The sequence below is a fragment of the Pseudophryne corroboree genome, chromosome 6 (genome assembly GCF_028390025.1).
Source record: "Pseudophryne corroboree isolate aPseCor3 chromosome 6, aPseCor3.hap2, whole genome shotgun sequence".
Taxonomy (NCBI): domain Eukaryota; kingdom Metazoa; phylum Chordata; class Amphibia; order Anura; family Myobatrachidae; genus Pseudophryne; species Pseudophryne corroboree.
The window spans coordinates 676,587,705-676,610,237 of record NC_086449.1 but is presented as its reverse complement, the minus strand read 5'-3'; the positions used below and the strand labels follow the sequence as shown (position 1 = coordinate 676,610,237).

At 44.0% G+C, this 22,533-nt stretch overlaps 1 protein-coding gene across 1 annotated transcript in view; it reads right to left on the bottom strand.

Annotated features, from left to right (window-relative positions):
* Nucleotides 1-15,426: 15,426 nt before the first annotated feature.
* SAR1B (secretion associated Ras related GTPase 1B) overlaps nucleotides 15,427-22,533 on the bottom strand; it is a 347,786-nt gene continuing 340,679 nt past the window's right edge. Inside the window, exon 7 of the mRNA XM_063928269.1 lies at nucleotides 15,427-15,669. Within this exon, the coding sequence (XP_063784339.1) occupies nucleotides 15,553-15,669 (117 nt within the window). The 3' untranslated portion in view covers nucleotides 15,427-15,552. The remainder of the gene's footprint in view (nucleotides 15,670-22,533) is intronic.

The following is a 22,533-nucleotide window of genomic DNA, read 5'->3' as shown; positions in this document are numbered from 1 at the left end:
GGAGTACATGATAAATAATATTATATTAAAATTAAACAGTGCACACTTTTGCTGCAGGAGTGCCACTGCCAGTGTGACTAGTGGTGACCAGTGCCTGACCACCAGTATATTAGTAGTATTGTATACTATCTCTTTATCAACCAGTCTATATTAGCAGCAGACACAGTACAGTGCGGTAGTTCACGGCTGTGGCTACCTCTGTGTCGGCACTCGGCAGGCAGTCCGTCCATCCATAATTGTATTATAATATATACCACCTAACCGTGTTTTTTTTTTCGTTCTTTATACCGTCGTCATACTAGTTGTTACGAGTATACTACTATCTCTTTATCAACCAGTGTACAGTGCGGTAGTTCACGGCTGTGGCTACCTCTGTGTCGGAACTCGGCAGGCAGTCCGTCCATCCATAATTGTATTATAATATATACCACCTAACCGTGGTTTTTTTTTCGTTCTTTATACCGTCGTCATACTAGTTGTTAGTAGTATACTACTATCTCTTTATCAACCAGTGTACAGTGCGGTAGTTCACGGCTGTGGCTACCTCTGTGTCGGCACTCGGCAGGCAGTCCGTCCAACCATAATTGTATTATATACCACCTAACCGTGGTTTTTTTTCCATTCTTTATACCGTCGTCATACTAGTTGTTACGAGTATACTACTATCTCTTTATCAACCAGTGTACAGTGCGGTAGTTCACGGCTGTGGCTACCTCTGTGTCGGCACTCGGCAGGCAGTCCGTCCAACCATAATTGTATTATATACCACCTAACCGTGGTTTTTTTTTCATTCTTTATACCGTCGTCATACTAGTTGTTACGAGTATACTACTATCTCTTTATCAACCAGTGTACAGTGCGGTAGTTCACGGCTGTGGCTACCTCTGTGTCGGCACTCGGCAGCCCGTCCATAATTGTATATACCAGTGACCTAACCGTGGTTTTTTTTTCTTTCTTTATACATACATACTAGTTACGAGTATACTATCTCTTTATCAACCAGTCTATATATTAGCAGCAGACACAGTACAGTGCGGTAGTTCACGGCTGTGGCTACCTCTGTGTCGGCACTCGGCAGCCCGTCCATAATTGTATATACCACCTAACCGTGGTTTTTTTTTCTTTCTTTATACATACATACTAGTTACGAGTATACTATCTCTTTATCAACCAGTCTATATATTAGCAGCAGACACAGTACAGTGCGGTAGTTCACGGCTGTGGCTACCTCTGTGTCGGCACTCCGCAGCCCGTCCATAATTGTATATACCAGTGACCTAACCGTGGTTTTTTTTTCTTTCTTTATACATACATACTAGTTACGAGTATACTATCTCTTTATCAACCAGTCTATATATTAGCAGCAGACACAGTACAGTGCGGTAGTTCACGGCTGTGGCTACCTCTGTGTCGGCACTCGGCAGCCCGTCCATAATTGTATATACCAGTGACCTAACCGTGGTTTTTTTTTCTTTCTTTATACATACATACTAGTTACGAGTATACTATCTCTTTATCAACCAGTCTATATATTAGCAGCAGACACAGTACAGTGCGGTAGTTCACGGCTGTGGCTACCTCTGTGTCGGCACTCGGCAGCCCGTCCATAATTGTATATACCAGTGACCTAACCGTGATTTTTTTTTCTTTCTTTATACATACATACTAGTTACGAGTATACTATCTCTTTATCAACCAGTCTATATATTAGCAGCAGACACAGTACAGTGCGGTAGTTCACGGCTGTGGCTACCTCTGTGTCGGCACTCGGCAGCCCGTCCATAATTGTATATACCACCTAACCGTGGTTTTTTTTTCTTTCTTTATACATACATACTAGTTACGAGTATACTATCTCTTTATCAACCAGTCTATATATTAGCAGCAGACACAGTACAGTGCGGTAGTTCACGGCTGTGGCTACCTCTGTGTCGGCACTCGGCAGCCCGTCCATAATTGTATATACCACCTAACCGTGGTTTTTTTTTCTTTCTTTATACATACATACTAGTTACGAGTATACTATCTCTTTATCAACCAGTCTATATATTAGCAGCAGACACAGTACAGTGCGGTAGTTCACGGCTGTGGCTACCTCTGTGTCGGCACTCGGCAGCCCGTCCATAATTGTATATACCAGTGACCTAACCGTGGTTTTTTTTTCTTTCTTTATACATACATACTAGTTACGAGTATACTATCTCTTTATCAACCAGTCTATATATTAGCAGCAGACACAGTACAGTGCGGTAGTTCACGGCTGTGGCTACCTCTGTGTCGGCACTCGGCAGCCCGTCCATAATTGTATACTAGTATCCAATCCATCCATCTGCATTGTTTACCTGAGGTGCCTTTTAGTTGTGCCTATTAAAATATGGAGAACAAAAATGTTGAGGTTCCAAAATTAGGGAAAGATCAAGATCCACTTCCACCTCGTGCTGAAGCTGCTGCCACTAGTCATGGCCGAGACGATGAAATGCCAGCAACGTCGTCTGCCAAGGCCGATGCCCAATGGCATAGTACAGAGCATGTCAAAACCAAAACACCAAATATCAGTAAAAAAAGGACTCCAAAACCTAAAATAAAATTGTCGGAGGAGAAGCGTAAACTTGCCAATATGCCATTTACCACACGGAGTGGCAAGGAACGGCTGAGGCCCTGGCCTATGTTCATGGCTAGTGGTTCAGCTTCACATGAGGATGGAAGCACTCAGCCTCTCGCTAGAAAACTGAAAAGACTCAAGCTGGCAAAAGCACCGCAAAGAACTGTGCGTTCTTTGAAATCCCAAATCCACAAGGAGAGTCCAATTGTGTCGGTTGCGATGCCTGACCTTCCCAACACTGGACGTGAAGAGCATGCGCCTTCCACCATTTGCACGCCCCCTGCAAGTGCTGGAAGGAGCACCCGCAGTCCAGTTCCTGATAGTCAGATTGAAGATGTCAGTGTTGAAGTACACCAGGATGAGGAGGATATGGGTGTTGCTGGCGCTGGGGAGGAAATTGACCAGGAGGATTCTGATGGTGAGGTGGTTTGTTTAAGTCAGGCACCCGGGGAGACACCTGTTGTCCGTGGGAGGAATATGGCCGTTGACATGCCAGGTGAAAATACCAAAAAAATCAGCTCTTCGGTGTGGAGGTATTTCACCAGAAATGCGGACAACAGGTGTCAAGCCGTGTGTTCCCTTTGTCAAGCTGTAATAAGTAGGGGTAAGGACGTTAACCACCTCGGAACATCCTCCCTTATACGTCACCTGCAGCGCATTCATAATAAGTCAGTGACAAGTTCAAAAACTTTGGGTGACAGCGGAAGCAGTCCACTGACCAGTAAATCCCTTCCTCTTGTAACCAAGCTCACGCAAACCACCCCACCAACTCCCTCAGTGTCAATTTCCTCCTTCCCCAGGAATGCCAATAGTCCTGCAGGCCATGTCACTGGCAAGTCTGACGAGTCCTCTCCTGCCTGGGATTCCTCCGATGCATCCTTGCGTGTAACGCCTACTGCTGCTGGCGCTGCTGTTGTTGCCGCTGGGAGTCGATGGTCATCCCAGAGGGGAAGTCGTAAGCCCACTTGTACTACTTCCAGTAAGCAATTGACTGTTCAACAGTCCTTTGCGAGGAAGATGAAATATCACAGCAGTCATCCTACTGCAAAGCAGATAACTGAGTCCTTGACAACTATGTTGGTGTTAGACGTGCGTCCGGTATCCGCCGTTAGTTCACAGGGAACTAGACAATTTATTGAGGCAGTGTGCCCCCGTTACCAAATACCATCTAGGTTCCACTTCTCTAGGCAGGCGATACCGAGAATGTACACGGACGTCAGAAAAAGACTCACCAGTCTCCTAAAAAATGCAGTTGTACCCAATGTCCACTTAACCACGGACATGTGGACAAGTGGAGCAGGGCAGGGTCAGGACTATATGACTGTGACAGCCCACTGGGTAGATGTATGGACTCCCGCCGCAAGAACAGCAGCGGCGGCACCAGTAGCAGCATCTCGCAAACGCCAACTCTTTCCTAGGCAGGCTACGCTTTGTATCACCGCTTTCCAGAATACGCACACAGCTGAAAACCTCTTACGGCAACTGAGGAAGATCATCGCGGAATGGCTTACCCCAATTGGACTCTCCTGTGGATTTGTGGCATCGGACAACGCCAGCAATATTGTGTGTGCATTAAATATGGGCAAATTCCAGCACGTCCCATGTTTTGCACATACCTTGAATTTGGTGGTGCAGAATTTTTTTAAAAACGACAGGGGCGTGCAAGAGATGCTGTCGGTGGCCAGAAAAATTGCGGGACACTTTCGGCGTACAGGCACCACGTACAGAAGACTGGAGCACCACCAAAAACTACTGAACCTGCCCTGCCATCATCTGAAGCAAGAAGTGGTAACGAGGTGGAATTCAACCCTCTATATGCTTCAGAGGTTGGAGGAGCAGCAAAAGGCCATTCAAGCCTATACAATTGAGCACGATATAGGAGATGGAATGCACCTGTCTCAAGTGCAGTGGAGAATGATTTCAACGTTGTGCAAGGTTCTGATGCCCTTTGAACTTGCCACACGTGAAGTCAGTTCAGACACTGCCAGCCTGAGTCAGGTCATTCCCCTCATCAGGCTTTTGCAGAAGAAGCTGGAGGCATTGAAGAAGGAGCTAAAAGGGAGCGATTCCGCTAGGCATGTGGGACTTGTGGATGCAGCCCTTAATTAGCTTAACAAGGATTCACGGGTGGTCAATCTGTTGAAATCAGAGCACTACATTTTGGCCACCGTGCTCGATCCTAGATTTAAAGCCTACCTTGGATCTCTCTTTCCGGCAGACACAGGTCTGCTGGGGTTGAAAGACCTGCTGGTGACAAAATTGTCAAGTCAAGCGGAACGCGACCTGTCAACATCTCCTCCTTCACATTCTCCCGCAACTGGGGGTGCGAGGAAAAGGCTCAGAATTCCGAGCCCACCCGCTGGCGGTGATGCAGGGCAGTCTGGAGCGACTGCTGATGCTGACATCTGGTCCGGACTGAAGGACCTGACAACGATTACGGACATGTCGTCTACTGTCACTGCATATGATTCTCTCAACATTGATAGAATGGTGGAGGATTATATGAGTGACCGCATCCAAGTAGGCACGTCACACAGTCCGTACTTATACTGGCAGGAAAAAGAGGCAATTTGGAGGCCCTTGCACAAACTGGCTTTATTCTACCTAAGTTGCCCTCCCACAAGTGTGTACTCCGAAAGAGTGTTTAGTGCCGCCGCTCACCTTGTCAGCAATCGGCGTACGAGGTTACATCCAGAAAATGTGGAGAAGATGATGTTCATTAAAATGAATTATAATCAATTCCTCCGCGGAGACATTGACCAGCAGCAATTGCCTCCACAAAGTACACAGGGAGCTGAGATGGTGGATTCCAGTGGGGACGAATTGATAATCTGTGAGGAGGGGGATGTACACGGTGATATATCGGAGGGTGAAGATGAGGTGGACATCTTGCCTCTGTAGAGCCAGTTTGTGCAAGGAGAGATTAATTGCTTCTTTTTTGGGGGGGGTCCAAACCAACCCGTCATATCAGTCACAGTCGTGTGGCAGACCCTGTCACTGAAATGATGGGTTGGTTAAAGTGTGCATGTCCTGTTTTGTTTATACAACATAAGGGTGGGTGGGAGGGCCCAAGGATAATTCCATCTTGCACCTCTTTTTTCTTTTCTTTTTCTTTGCATCATGTGCTGATTGGGGAGGGTTTTTTGGAAGGGACATCCTGCGTGACACTGCAGTGCCACTCCTAAATGGGCCCGGTGTTTGTGTCGGCCACTAGGGTCGCTAATCTTACTCACACAGTCAGCTACCTCATTGCGCCTCTTTTTTTCTTTGCGTCATGTGCTGTTTGGGGAGGGTTTTTTGGAAGGGACATCCTGCGTGACACTGCAGTGCCACTCCTAGATGGGCCCGGTGTTTGTGTCGGCCACTAGGGTCGCTAATCTTACTCACACAGCTACCTCATTGCGCCTCTTTTTTTCTTTGCGTCATGTGCTGTTTGGGGAGGGTTTTTTGGAAGGGACATCCTGCGTGACACTGCAGTGCCACTCCTAGATGGGCCCGGTGTTTGTGTCGGCCACTAGGGTCGCTAATCTTACTCACACAGCTACCTCATTGCGCCTCTTTTTTTCTTTGCGTCATGTGCTGTTTGGGGAGGGTTTTTTGGAAGGGACATCCTGCGTGACACTGCAGTGCCACTCCTAGATGGGCCCGGTGTTTGTGTCGGCCACTAGGGTCGCTAATCTTACTCACACAGTCAGCTACCTCATTGCGCCTCTTTTTTTCTTTGCGTCATGTGCTGTTTGGGGAGGGTTTTTTGGAAGGGCCATCCTGCGTGACTCTGCAGTGCCACTCCTAGATGGGCCCGGTGTTTGTGTCGGCCACTAGGGTCGCTAATCTTACTCACACAGCTACCTCATTGCGCCTCTTTTTTTCTTTGCGTCATGTGCTGTTTGGGGAGGGTTTTTTGGAAGGGACATCCTGCGTGACACTGCAGTGCCACTCCTAGATGGGCCCGGTGTTTGTGTCGGCCACTAGGGTCGCTTATCTTACTCACACAGCGACCTCGGTGCAAATTTTAGGACTAAAAATAATATTGTGAGGTGTGAGGTATTCAGAATAGACTGAAAATGAGTGTAAATTATGGTTTTTGAGGTTAATAATACTTTGGGATCAAAATGACCCCCAAATTCTATGATTTAAGCTGTTTTTTAGTGTTTTTGGAAAAAAACACCCGAATCCAAAACACACCCGAATCCGACAAAAAAATTTCGGTGAGGTTTTGCCAAAACGCGTTCGAACCCAAAACACGGCCGCGGAACCGAACCCAAAACCAAAACACAAAACCCGAAAAATTTCAGGCGCTCATCTCTATTTTTAGTCCTAGTAGGAGAAAAGTGTAATATAAATAACATTATTATTATTATTATTATTATTATTTTAAACTAATTATTTAGATACATGGGGGCATATGTAATAAGGTCTGAGTTTGCCGAATAAGCGGAATGCCGGCCAATCTTGGAGGTTTTTTTAAAGCGGCAATCATTTATAAGGCAAAACAATGCCTTGTAAATGATTGCCGCTTTTAAAAAAAGACAGAGATCGTCTGGCATCCCACACCTCTGACAAACTCGGACCCTATTACATATGCCCCACAGTATATGAAAATTGCCACCAATTGGTTGTGTATTATGTTTTTTAGTGATTTTATATTGAATTTTATTAAATATATGATTCTATTACAAAAATAAAAATTCTTAGATTAGCTTAACAGTGCTTTCTTTGGGGGACTCAGTCCTCCAGATTTTATGGTTGCTATAGGCAACACATTTCTTTTGCACATTGTTCCATAAATGTTCCCGATGATGTGAATGACAAAAATGTGTTGCAACCCATGACTAGCATCCCGTCTAAGGGCGGGATGTATCATGTATTGTATACTCTATGCAATACCCCCCCTTATCACGCACATAGAGGCTTGTATCAATTAGAGCTGTCCCTCACGCTGTAAGGACTTCTGGGTTTATGACCCTAAAGTCTTATTATGCACGCGAGCCACAGATTACATAAAACTACAGGTAGCAAAGAATATATATACCCCCTCGCGCTAATATAATCAAATTGAGGCAACAGGACATGAATATACTCAATACATTAGTTCCTTTATGATATTTTTAATATCTATAAAATCAATCATATAAAGACAAAAGAACATCAAAAAAATAATATGCGCATATAAAAACCCCAATAAAAATATAATAATAATAATTGAGCATAAGAGATGGATCATATATCTATATTGCTATAATTGACCACAGTGGACTAATCCGATAATTGTAGAAATGTTGATGTCCTTATTTTATTCCTAAATAGGACAGTCCCATAAATTATGCTATAAATAATCTCCTGAATTGAATATTATATAGTGTAGCATGAATGAAGTTTTTTACGAGTTCATGGAATTATCCGTATGCTCACAGAATGGTAAGTTCTCACTATGGGAGATATATCCTGAATCCTGGAGGATAAAATCAGACACCCGGGACTCGGCGCACCGCAAGCGCCTGATGAATGATAAAGCTCCCGTTCTCCAACGACCGCAAGTGGCGTCCTCCGTCTCCCACTAGACTGCCTCACGAGAGCAGTGCACACACCTTTTGGCTTTGGAGGAAACAGTCCGGCTCCCGGAGCTCGGCACACCGCAGGCACCTTTCAGCTGGTTATGCTCCCGTCTTCAAGCCGCCGCATATAGCGTCCTCCCTTCTCCCGCTTGTCAGCCTCAAACGCCAGCGATGCACATGTATTCACACCAACAGGGACCAACAACTGGTGTCAACTGGGTCACAAATAGTGCACTTTCTCTGACCCTTTTTGCTCCCAATTGAAGCTTCCTCATAGAGCACTTTCCCTGACGCGTTTCGCTCCCAACTGAAGCTTCCTCATAGAGTCTATGAGGAAGCTTCAATTGGTAGCGAAACGTGTCAAAGTGCCCTATTTGTGACCCAGTTGACACCAGTTGTTGGTCCCTGTTGGTGTGAATACATGTGCATCGCTGGCGTTAGAGGCTGACAAGTGGGAGAAGGGAGGACGCTACACTATATGATATTCAATTCAGGAGATTATTTATAGCATACTTTATGGGACTGTCCTATTTAGGAATAAAATAAGGACACCAACATTTCTACAATTATCAGATTAGTCCACCGTGGTCAATTATAGCAATATAGATATATGATCCACCTCTTATGCTCAATTATTATTATTATGTTTTTAATTGGGTTTTTATATGCGCATATTAATTTTTGATGTTCTTTTGTCTTTATATGAATGATTTTATAGATATTAGAAATATCATAAAGGAACTAATGTATTGAGTATATTCATGTCCTGTTGCCTCAATTTGATTATATTAGCGCGAGGGGTTATATATTTTCTTGTAGGTTTACATCTGGTTTATATCAGGTGGGATTGTTTGGCTACATCCACAAGCCAATTTACCTTCGCTGCTCTGTAGAACATATGGGTTCTTATTAAAGCATATATATTAATATTTATATTCAAGTTGATTGTATGTATATGCGAGGTGGGTGTGTATGTGGATCCATACATATACCTATTCATAGTTATACATATATATATATATATATATATATATATATATATATATATAGTGATTAGCGCCAGACACAGGTAGTGTTTTTTTAGGTAGCAAAGAATGCTGGGAATTGACAGCTAAACTCCAACAAACTTCTCTATATTAGTTGTATTGGGAAAATGACCAGAATCCAGGCTATAGATTTAGGTCTTCAAAATGCCTCTTGAAACTTATCTTCAACAGCTGTATCTGATTTTGTAGCTGATTCAGAGATGTATGTAAATACAATGGTTTACATACAGGATTCCATTCTGCACATGCACGGGATCCCGTTCTGCGCATGTTCAGATATTATACTGTGAGATCACTAGCAGTGCCCCCTAAGCCATATTTAGGGGTGGGAAGGGGGCATTGACCGGGACAGTTTCAAAAAATGGAGGAGTGTCACCTCCATTTTGTGGGAGAGCCAAAGCCATTGTCCGTGTCTTCCGACGCAGGTTTACTGACCTCGGCAGTGAAGATGAGGCAGCCATTCTGAGTAACCTTAAGGTTATTCAGATTGATGATGTTGCGACCGATGCGTTGCATCACTCAGATCTAAAATAACGTCAGTGGGCGTCTTTTGCTTTCAGACGTTTCCTGCAGCCCATAGATCACACAATTATTCTGTCTGGAGCATAGGCAGCAGCTGATCAGCAAGTCATTCTCCTCAACCTGTAGGGGATTCATTTTACTGTATATAATTTATGTTTGACAATGCATTTCTTTCTGAAAAAACCCAGTCTACAGATAGAATTATTATCTGGTTATTAAAGGCACTGTTCCATTGTAGTCTATTGATTATATGTAATTTCACCTTGGCAGAGAAAGCAATATGTCAGCTGCTATTTAAAAAAAGGAAAGTATGACCGTCTTTGTGCTGAAAGACAAACATTTATAGAAAAATGCATTTAAAACAAGCACCATTTGTAAAAATATCTGTCATAAAAATTGAAATATGATTCTGACTTTGTGGACTATTGAATTTAAATAACAAGCTTCTGTACAGTATATAACATATCTGCTGATAACAATCACAAATACATATAGAAAATGTAAAAGGTTATTGGAAATGATGACATAGGATGTGAAATTCGGAACAGGGGAGAGGGTATATTTTCTCTGCACAATTAACTACAAATTAGCTATCCAAATGAATAACACAATAGATAAGATTATTTTATCAGAAGTTACTGATAACAGAAAGCAACAACTTGCATTCATCTACAGAGAAGAGAAAATGTACATATCACATAGAAAACAATGGCTTACATTCATCTATAGACAATACACAACTTAAATAGTGCATTGCACAATCTGTGGCTCACTTAAGGGGGGTACTCACGGAGTGATGGCTGCTTAAAATCTAAGCAATCTGACTAGATTGCTTAGATTTTAAGCAGTGATCACTCCGTGTGTACCCCTCACAGCGATAGCCGCTATCGCTGGTGCTAGACTGGCCTACATGCAGGCCAATCTAGCAGGTCGCTCGCTTCACCCGCTGGGTGAAATGAGCGGCCCCCCCGTCTTCCCCCGCAAGCTCAGCACACATTGGCCCTTTACAGTATGTCATATTTCTTAAAATGTCACGTCACTTGCTACAACCATTGTCACAGTATTTTTTTTCCAGATTTCTAGTTCCCTAATTGTTGGATAGCCAAAGCCCTAACTATGGTCTATACCAAATGTAGCACTGAATACGGATTGCAAAAAATCCCACTAATGATCAAATCTGCCCATCTGTGTTCTGTTAAATCTTAATATGTTAATTATATAAAGTTACTGTAGGTCTACCTGGCTGTATAGTACCAAATTGGGACAAAGTCATATGATTTATGTAGTGACTATTAGAACCCAATTCTGTTACAGAACTATTAAACCTAGACAAATGTTTTAACACTTTACTCCTGGAGCAGTCCACAAACTATTTTAAATCAAATGTATAATTATCTTTTCAAGCTATGCTTATCTGATATGTATATATGTAAGATACGTGAGCACCACACATCAATTATAAATAATTATAAGTTATCAGCATCAAAATGATGGAACAACATAACAGTAATGTCAGCACAGGCGGCTGTGTGCGCCTGAATGAAGCAACCCTTGTATTGCTCTGTCGTGCGCCATCTAGTGGCCTCCGGCACACAAAACATTTCCCCCATAGACATGAGTAGCAGCTTTAGCCTTTTATTACATAGGATATTTTCCTTAAAAAAAATCCACAACTTACTGTATACAACCTTTCCTAAAGGTGTAATATCGGAAATTCTGCTGATGTAAGCATTCTCTGTTTTAGTTCTGTGATTTCATTTTATAGGTTGGATCATATGGATTAATGATACAAATATATAAATAATTAAATGGTGAAACAGTTGCAAATAAAACAAATATATACAGTATTATATTTATACTGAACAACAAAAATACATGTTTACTCTGTTTTCGTTATTGACTACTTTTCCCCCTTACAAAACGTTGCTATTGCTTGCAAGTAAACAAGGGTTGCTGGAAAACATTTCTTTAGATAGTAAAATCAATAATATTCTTCTTGTCTGTGTAACTTTATATATATATATATAGGAGGAGGCAGGGGTCCGGCACAACCACTTAAAGATAGAATCACATTAGGTGCCCTCACAATGAATGGATGAAAAGAACTTGCGGTGCGGCACTCCAATGATTAACACGGCAGGTAAGCTGTCCTGCCGTGTTAATCATTGGAGTGCCGCACCGCAAGTTCTTTTTATATATATATATATATATATATATATATACTGTATTGCATCGTCATATTTTTTTGCCTACGTGCTGATTAAACCATTTATAACCTTATTTGCTGATATGGAATCAATACATTTGTGGATGCCAGTTCTATCTGTCTAGATGAATGCATAATATAAGCCCCAACACTAAAGATACACAACATTGACAAAAAAAAAACGTAGACCGCTCCAGTACATGAATCCAGATATGCTGATGTTCTTTGGCATTGTCAAATGACTTGCATGGATAATGGCAAGTATGAAGTGTCCTTCTGACCATGCGTAGTCCTGGCAGTAGGCATAATACTGATTGTGGACCCAGAGATAAAGGTATACAAATAAACATGTTTAAATGAGATTTATCACATTCTAACAACTACTGTACTTGGCTGGTTCCTGCCTTATATGGATATTCTGGACTAAAACAAAGGATCAAACTATATTTATAGAATAAAGTTAGACAAATTTAGCATAGCAACGTGTACAGCAATGTATATCCAGTGGCGTCATGAGGCGGGTGCGGGGGGTGCGGCCCGCACCCGGGTGTCACCCTTCAGTGGGGTGACAGCAAACAAGAGCCTCACACCTGTCGCATTCCTACCATTACACTGACAATGTGTCAGAAAGCACGGACCCAGCCGCGGCGCACATGCACCTGCTCGGAGGGGGAGGGGGGGGGGGGGGTTGCACGATCATAACTGTGCCGCGGCGTCCTCTTGTTATGATCGCATCCCCCTGCTGACTCAAATCGCTGCCTGAATACCGCCGCCGGGTCCGTACTGGCGGTTCCTGACAGTCTCCTCAGCCAGGATGCCGGTCGCTGTACGTCACTCCTCATGACGTCATCTTGCGCGCCGGCACCGCTTGCAGCTTGCCATTCTCCTCACTGCCGCCGGCCACGTTCTGCACACCGCAGCCCACTTCCTCCGCTGCCTAGGGCCGCCTACTACACCCCCCTCCGCTGCTCAGGTACTTACCCTGCTTCCCTATGTCCCTGTCACTGCTGTCACTCACTTTCCCTGCTGTCACTGTACCTCTGTCACTATACTTCAGTCACTGTCCCTGCTGTCACTGTCCCTGCTGTCACTATACCTCTCACTGTCCCTGCTGTCACGGTCCCTGCTGTCACTATACCTCTGTCACTGTCCCTGCTGTCACCACTGTCACTGTCCCTTTGTCACTGCACCTCTGTCACTGTCCCTGCTGTCAGTATACCTCTGTCACTGTCCCTGCTGTCACTATACCTCTCACTGTCCCTGCTGTCACTATACCTCTGTCACTGTCCCTGCTGTCACTATACCTCTGTCACTGTCCCTGCTGTCACGGTCCCTGCTGTCACTATACCTCTGTCACTGGCCCTGCTGTCACTATACCTCTGTCACTGTCCCTGCTGTCACGGTCCCTGCTGTCACTATACCTCTGTCACTGTCCCTGCTGTCACCGCTGTCACTGTCCCTCTGTCACTGCACCTCTGTCACTGTCCCTGCTGTCAGTATACCTCTGTCACTGTCCCTGCTGTCACTATACCTCTGTCACTGCTGTCACCGCTGTCACTGTCCCTCTGTCACTGTCCCTGCTGTCACTATACCTCTGTCACTGTCCCTGCTGTCACTATACCTCTGTCACTGTGCCTGCTGTCACCGCTGTCACTGTCCCTCTGTCACTGCACCTCTGTCACTGTCCCTGCTGTCAGTATACCTCTGTCACTGTCCCTGCTGTCACTATACCTCTGTCACTGTCCCTGCTGTCACCGCTGTCACTGTCCCTCTGTCACTGCACCTCTGTCACTGTCCCTGCTGTCAGTATACCTCTGTCACTGTCCCTGCTGTCACTATACCTCTGTCACTGCTGTCACCGCTGTCACTGTCCCTCTGTCACTGCACCTCTGTCACTGTCCCTGCTGTCACTGTCCCTCTGTCACTGTCCCTCTGTCACTGTCCCTGCTGTCACTCTCCCTGTCCCTGAATTTTGGATAATACTGTGTGCTTTAATGTGAATTTTGGCTCAGTCAGTGTGCTACAATGTTAGTTTCGGCTCATTCAGTGTGCTACAATGTGAATTTCGGATCATTCAGTGTGTTACAATGTGAATTTCGGCTCATTCAGAGTGCTACAATGTGAATTTCGGATCATTCAGTGTGTTACAATGTGAATTTCAGCTCATTCAGTGTGCTACAATGTGAGTTTCGGCTCATTCAGTGTGCTACAATGTGAATGTCGGCTCATTCAGTGTGCTATAATGTGAATTTCGGCTCATTCAGTGTGCTACAATGTGAATTTCGGCTCATTCAGTGTGCTACAATGTGAGTTTCGGCTCATTCAGTGTGCAACAATGTGAGTTTCGGCTCATTCAGTGTGCTATAATGTGAGTTTCGGCTCATTCAGTGTGCTATAATGTGAATTTCGGATCATTCAGTGTGTTACAATGTGAATTTCGGCTCATTCAGAGTGCTACAATGTGAATTTCGGATCATTCAGTGTGCTATAATGTGAATTTTGGATCATTCTGTGTTCTATGATGTGAATTTCGGCTCATTCAGTGTGCTACAATATGAATTTCGGATCATTCAGTGTGTTACAATGTGAATTTCGGCTCATTCAGAGTGCTACAATGTGAATTTCGGATCATTCAGTGTGCTATAATGTGAATTTTGGATCATTCTGTGTTCTATGATGTGAATTTCGGCTCATTCAGTGTGCTACAATATGAATTTCGGATCATTCAGTGTGCTATAATGTGAATTTCGGCTCATTCAGTGTGCTATTATGTGAATTTCGGATCAATCTGTGTTCTATGATGTGAATTTCGGCTCATTCTGTGTTGTATAATGTGAATTTCGGCTCATACTCAATTATGGACATTATTCTGGTTGCATTTAATTTTAGCAATAAAATTGCTAAAATGCGCCACGCTGACAGTGAGCATGCAATCAAAGTGCGGTCGCATCCCTGAGGGACTGCACTTTCATTGGGGGCCGGCGTAGCAGGGTGTGGTTGGGAAAGGGGATCAGAGCTTTTTTGGGGCGGCTATGTGACATCACACGCACCCACTGCAACCCGAAAAATGGCGGTGCATTGCCTGCATACGCAGCCTAGCTACGTCTGCAGGGGGTCATCCTTCGTATCTGCTTCAGCGATGTGATCGCAAAATAATTGAAATCGCATCGCTGGATGCCAATTAGCATCCTGGACGGACCCCAGCATGCTACAGAAACGATTGCAGATTCTGCTTTTAAGCAGAATATGCAAACCAACCTAAATAGGGTCCTATGTCACTACTATTGCCATCGCATTCAGTGATATACAGGAATTATGACTTACAAGTAAAACTAGTACAAAAACATTTCTAAGGATTGCGTGTGGTGTGATATGGGAGAAGGTCCATGGGGGGGGTGACACCATGAGTTACCACACCGGGTGACACCAACCCTAGTGACGCCTCTGTGTATATCCAAGGGCTGTATTTGTTAAGGTATTAAAATAAAACTGGTACAGTATTGCACTTTTATTCATGTCTAGCTGAATTGGCACTTTAACCAGTTTATCAATTAAATTCAAATGATAAAATTTGAGCAATGAAATAAAAGAGGATATAAAATATAAAGGGATTTTCCTCCATCAATTAATGTACTGTGACAGCCAGCGGAATCCTTCCCCGTAGCCTTGTCTCTTCAGTATGCTGCACATAAACACTTCCAGTGGTCTAGAGGTCAGCTGCTTTGGAGGCACTTTCCCCTGAGAACAACACATAACAATTTTACAATATGCAAATGTAGTAACTAAATATGTACAGGGGTTGTCCATCAAACTTCATATTCATTGATTAAAGTGTCCTAGGTGAGTACATTAAATGTGTAACAAATATAATATCTATATTATACTTCGACATGTCTATGTTTTAACATGTGTGTATAAAGAAATTCTGAATGTGCTTGGCCTTATTAGGCATTAGGAGCAAATCTAGCCAGAGTGTGCAAATGTGCACCTGGAAAACCATGCTGGATTCCAGGGTGACAAATGCAATACTAAAATCACAATCACAGGATAGCTATATTCTCATTTAGAGTTGGAGCTAAAGGGGGGTATACACGAACCGCTCAGCACACATCTCTCCCACCGCTCAGCACAGAGCGATGTGTGCTGAGCGATGCCGGGGAGGACGGGGGCCGCTCATTTCACCCAGCGGGTGAAATGATCGACCTGCTAGATTGGTCTGCATGCAGGCTCCATCTAGCAGCGGCGATAGCGATGTGCGGGGCCGCGCATCGCTATCGCTGAGGGGGCTACACACGAGTAATCTGTGCTTAAAATCTAAGCAATCTATTCAGATTGCTTAGATTTTAAGCATGGATCTCTCCGTGAGTACCCCCCTTAAGATACAGCAGCAATTTACCGCAGACTAATTGATTCCCCGGGGCTATTCAATTAGCCCCGAAGTGAGCCCTCCGGCAGCACTTATCAGGGATTTTTTTTACCCGTCTGAACAGACGCAGAAAAAAAATCCCAAATAACTAGGGGGTTAACAGGTGCCGCAGCCCTCTTGATGCACAAAACCATGAACTTTTCACAGACTCTGTGAGTTAACGTTAATGGGTGTTAAAAAGCGGTGTGGATGATAAAGGGGCTGAAATTGAATAGCCTGAGGAAATAAAGCCCAAGTCTACCACCCTTTTTCACCCTCATTAACTTAACAGGTCTACTGTAACTGAATTAGACTCTTTCACCTTTAAGCTAAGACTGGTAGTGAATAAACAGGGGGACACAATACAGATGTGTCATCTTACATCCTTGCTGCAGTCACTCTATTCAGCCCTTTAAGTCGCGCCATGACGTGGCGGGACTTTGTAGCAGTGTGTCTTTTTTTGCATTTTTTCCTCCAAAAAATACATCTTCAAACAGAAAAATGATAAAAAAACAGGCGCTGCCTAAAGTATTAAAACTTTAAAACTCTAAAAGGTGGAGCAAATACACTCTAATGCCTGAGGCTTCTTCCAGATCAGTACACAGGTGTTCCCCATGATAATGTTGATTATCTTACAGGAATGAAAGCTATACCTTACACATACTTAGAATACACTTTACCATGGAGCCGCAGCGGCCGCTAACCTTAGTACACACGCTACGTACTTTATACACTGTTTGCGTACGGAGTCCCGTATCACTGTACGGACTTTGCGTGCAAATGCCGCGCTGGGGGTACAAAGTACACACAGCGCACGCACACCCAGAGATACACTTTAACCCTTTACAGTAATGCAATGCAATGATAAAACACTTTAAACCTTAGCAGTAATGTAATGCAATGATAAAACACTTTAAACCTTAGCAGTAATGTAATGCAATGATAAAACACTTTAAACCTTAGCAGTAATGTAATGCAATGATAAAACACTTTAAACCTTAGCAGGGCAACGAGGACACGACACCAATTGTGATTTTACCGCTGGGTTCCGACACCACAGTGGATTATTGCTGAAAGGGGGTTTACAATACAAATAATACACTACAATATAACAGAGTAAATGGCTACAGTCAATGTACATACGTGAGTATATTTGCGTGCACTTCCCGGTCCGGTCCTCCGTCATCTAATAGATAACGTTGTGAGTCTTGTGCCAGGCCAGGCTGCAGCAGGCGTTATTTATACAAGTCTTCCAAAAGCAATACAATGGATACTGTAATCCCTTTGTCCATTGGACACAGGAATGCACTTTTTCAGTACAGGAGAGGTCATTGGTCGATTTGAAAAGGTAGGCGATGTCTTTCCCAACTGCTCTTGTGGGTGGTCTCCTCTGGATTCCCGCCGCATACATAATATACAGTAAATACAGTTTATATCTATATTCTGCTTCTGCACATAACTATCCGCAGGAACATGCGATCTTCCGCAGACCAACACCGGAATGTTACCCTTGAAATACCCTACAGCTGGATACCAAACACCACCATATAACCTTAATCTGTCCCCTCTTATCCTGTAAAGGTGAATCCCTTTGTTCTGGAATCATTTAAACTGTTGTTTCTTTCTGGTGTGGTGCAGGGGACTATGTGTACATCGTGCACTATTTGGATTAAATATGTATTGTGTTTTGATAGCTCTCCATGCGTTCACAAACTCTACCGTAAATACCCATACCACGCGCTGATGCGCGCGGGAGCGACCATATGCAAATTGCAAATACGTGCACGCACAGAACAAGTACACGCGCGGAGGCCATCTGTGTGTTGTTTGTATGTGATGTGTGTACTGCAATATTTTTCGACATTGACAGTCCACCCTTTGGCAGTCACCAATAACTGCCACTATCTAATCACTAAACAGAAAAATATCTACACAATATCTACAGAAGATTTGGATGGTCGGGGTGAGAGTGGTAGGTAGGAAATGTATGACCTAGTGGGATAGTAAAAAGCATGTATGTATGAATCCATGTCTGAGGGGCATGTATCATCGTGCCGTATATGTTCTAAATAAGCTTCGAGGTATTGCGAAGTATACAATAAATTCTTCTTATACCATATTAAGGGTCTGTAAGTGGGCCGACAAACACTACCGAGCTCTTTTCGGCTTCTTGTTCCAACAAATGGGGTGCACATTTAATTAATGATACATGGAGAGGGAACATATGCGAGTGCTAGTATATGTGGATATCACCTGTCGACTATGTGTGTCATTAACTGAAGTTTGTAGAGATGAAAATAAGACACATATCTAAAATACATTCACATAAACATTTACATAAACATTCTTGGGTAGGGCTGATGTCTTTTTCCGGATGGGTGTATCTGGGCAGAGGGGGAGACAAAAGAAAAATGGGTGAAAGAAACAGGCCATGGAATTCATTTGCAATCCTTATCATAATACTGTCTCTATGGATGGGTCGTAAATTAAATCTGCTGCTATAACAATGCCCTCGCTCCTTAGACTCATCAAATTTGTGCCGTGCTTGCGCCGCGTCAGAATTCGAACACACCTAAATATCAAGCCAATAATTATGACGACTCCCAGGATTCAAAGGAGAAACTTCCCTACACTCATAATAACATTTTGAGCCCACTCTCCTAATCCTGAGAACCAATTCCGTGGGTTCCACCATGAGACCCTGCCGGTCAGCTCATTACCCACAGCCGTCAGGGTAAGGTTGTGTCTCCTCTGGAACTCCCACTTCAACTGCAAGATATCGTCCATCTTTTGATAGATAAGCTCCGTGGAGTCGTCAGTGCTATTCGTGATATATGTACAGCACTTTACACCATATTGAGTTGCCAGAGTAACACAGTACCCACCCGTCACGGCTGTGATATAATTTAGGACCATCCTGTGCTGAATCAGTTCCTTCTTGTAAGCTTGTAACTCCCTTCCCGTATACCTGAAGGTGTCGTCATACATCTCAGTGATATTATCTATCAAGTACTCTAGAGCGTGGATATACCTATAATTTATAATTCCTCTGGCAGTACGGGTGATGTCTAATGTGAGAAGGAATTGAATCCCGGTGGATTCGTGGATCAAATCAGAGGCTGTGTGCTCTGTCCTATCTATGAGGTGTCTCTTGACGATGTGTTCATAGTGAGTATGAGTATAAGGAGCCTGAGCACTGCGGTGAACATCTTTCATTTTATCATGGGTTATGGTCATGACCCCTGGCAGTACTCTTCCAATATAACACAATCCCTCTGAGCTCGGGGCAAGCCACTTGTACGCCTTCCTCCCACATATGAAATAGGCATCATCGGGGAGAACATAGGGGACAGAATATGACATTACCATATTACAAACTTTCCAAGTGAAAAACCCAATCCCTAGTTCTCCCATCTGCTCAGTACAAGTATCGGACTGGATGATATGAGCACAGTACCCTGGTGATACTTTTCCAACCCACATGGTCTTGCTTCCTCGAGTATACCTATACTGAAAATACCTTCCACTGTTGGCTATTTGGCGTACAAGTTCAGAGTCTATGGGTATCTTATCAGCTCTGTGTCTGGTTATTCCACGTCACTTCCCAATTTCCCGGTTTTCGGTAATTGGAAATATTGAAACATAATAAGGATCTATCTACATGATACTGGTGGAGCTTCAAACTAGGGGGCCTAGAAATATTGAATTTCTTGTCCACCGGTCACCCACCCCGTAATTCGAGTACCTCATCTATTGGGTATGGTACTAATCCTGACTTGCTCTGACCTAGAGGTACTTGTGAGCACACCCAGCATTCTGTCTGGTTTAAGATCTTACCCACTAGTGACTGGTAATCACTCAACGGATGACGGTCCATGTCGATATTAAGGCTGGACTGACATCTCTGGATGCACCCATCCTCGACTATGTTCTCACAATTCCTACAAATGCAATTTTCTTCAGACAATAACCCTTCACAGTGCCTCCGAGCTCCTTGACTACCAGAGTGCTTTCTGATACTCGCCTTTGCTCGAGTAATGTGTTGCTCTTGAGATTATACAAATCCATCCTCGCCATCAGAACCCATTCCAGATCCTTGCTCGACCTCTGGGATCCTCACCAAAAACAGACTGTCCTAGTCAACAGGATTAACAGGAAAACCCGAAACGCAGTCTCTTGGGGTAGATCCATCTTGTTAAGGGAAGAGAAGGGAGACAAGAAGAGGGGAGAAAGAGAAGAAGAGAAGGAGGGTAGGGGGAGATGGAGAAAAAAAGAAAAAAAAACTGGTGCGACAACCGCCTCTGGTCTTGTTGTTCTCTGCGCTCAGGTGCCGTCTCAACAGTCCTGCCTCTCAACCATCCCGGAACAGACACTCCAGTGTTACGATGTTCTCTACACTCTGCTCTTTGTCACGGGTTCTCTCCGGGTCAGCGACCTTCTTACAGTGGGACGAGTGGACCCAAGTCTCTCTTTCGGCAACCTTTAATGCTGTCGTTCTGGTTAGCAAGACTTGGTACGGTCCTTCCCACCTGTCAATGAGGCAACCTGAGTGTAGAAAATTTCTAATCATTACATAATCCCCAGGTTCAATGTAATGACAATTACTGTTCAGTAGGTCAGGAATCACCAGCTTTAGATTTAATTACTGTTCAGTAGGTCAGGAATCACCAGCTTTAGATTTCTATTTTGATTTCTCAGCTGCTGGCTCATCCTAACCAAATATTTCACAGTCACTTCGTTATTGCATTTCAAATCATCCTGGGGGTCTATCATTACATGGGGTTGTCGGCCAAAAAGAATCTCAAAGGGTGATAGGTTAAGGGGAGACCTGGGAGTGGTTCTGATGCTGTACAATGCTAGTGGCAAAGCTTCTGGCCACAACAATCCAGTTTCAGCCATTACTTTGCTCAGCTTGTTCTTAATAGTGCTGTTCATTCTCTCCACCTTCGCACTCGTCTGTGGTCGGTACGGAGTATGCAGCTTGCTATTAATTCCCATCAGTTTGCACATAACCTGAAAGACTTCATCTGTTAAATGGGTACCCCTATCACTTTCAATTATTCTAGGGATACCATATCTACACACAAATTCCTGCACAATTTTCTTTGCAGTGAACACCGCAGTATTTGTGGCAGCGGGGAATGCTTCTACACAATTGGAAAATACATCAATACAGACTAACACATATTTTAAATTCCTACAGGGTGGTAACTGTATGAAGTCGATTTGTATTACCTGAAAAGGTCAGTCTGTCGGAGGGATATGGGATGGTTCTGTTGGTATTGACTTTCCAAAATTCTTCCTCAAGCAAGTAAGACATGTCATTGCTCTCTTACCTGCATGAGAAGAGAATCCTGGCGCACACCAGTAGGCTCTCACCAGCTTACACATACCCTCTTTACCCAGATGAGGCAGACCGTGTGCCGCCTCAGCTAAGCTCTGGGGGCCACTGGCTTACCGTGTCCACCTGTCCAGATTCCTGAGGACTCTTGGCCATACCCCTTTGACCTCCAGACCGCCTTTTCCTGTGGAGAACACAAATTTTGCATTTCAATTAATTTTTGTGTGTTGATTGTGTTGAATGTCATCAGTGATGTGATGTTTGTTTGTATGGGGGTGCTGGCTGCTGATTTAGCAGCTTCGTCTGCCCGGCTGTTACCAAGTGAAATTGGGTCTTGGTTGTAAGTGTGTGCTTTGCACTTGATAACAGCCACTCTGTCTGGTTCTTGTATCGCTGTTAGAAGCCTTTTTATGTGGGATGCATGCGCTACAGGTGTGCCAGCTGCCGTCATGAAATTTCTGAGGTGCCATAGGGCCCCGAAATCATGCACCACTCCAAAGGCATACCTAGAATCTGTGTATATATTAGCTCACTTACCCTTGGCCAATTCACACACTCTGGTTAGGGCGACCAGCTCAGCAACTTGTGCTGAGTGCGGTGGGCCCAGGGGTTCAGCTTCTATGATACCTCTGTCGTCTACAACTGCGTATCCAGTGCACAGGTCTCTCGAGTCTGTCTGTCTGTGGCAACTACCGTCAGTGTAAAAGGTAAAATCTACGCCTTCCAGTGGGTTGTCACTAATGTCAGGTCTCACAGTGAAAGTCTGATTCAGGTATTCCATACAATCATGCGTATCAGTGTCTGCACTAAATCCTCCTTCACCATCATTCTCATCCTCCACCCTTTGTGCCTGTCC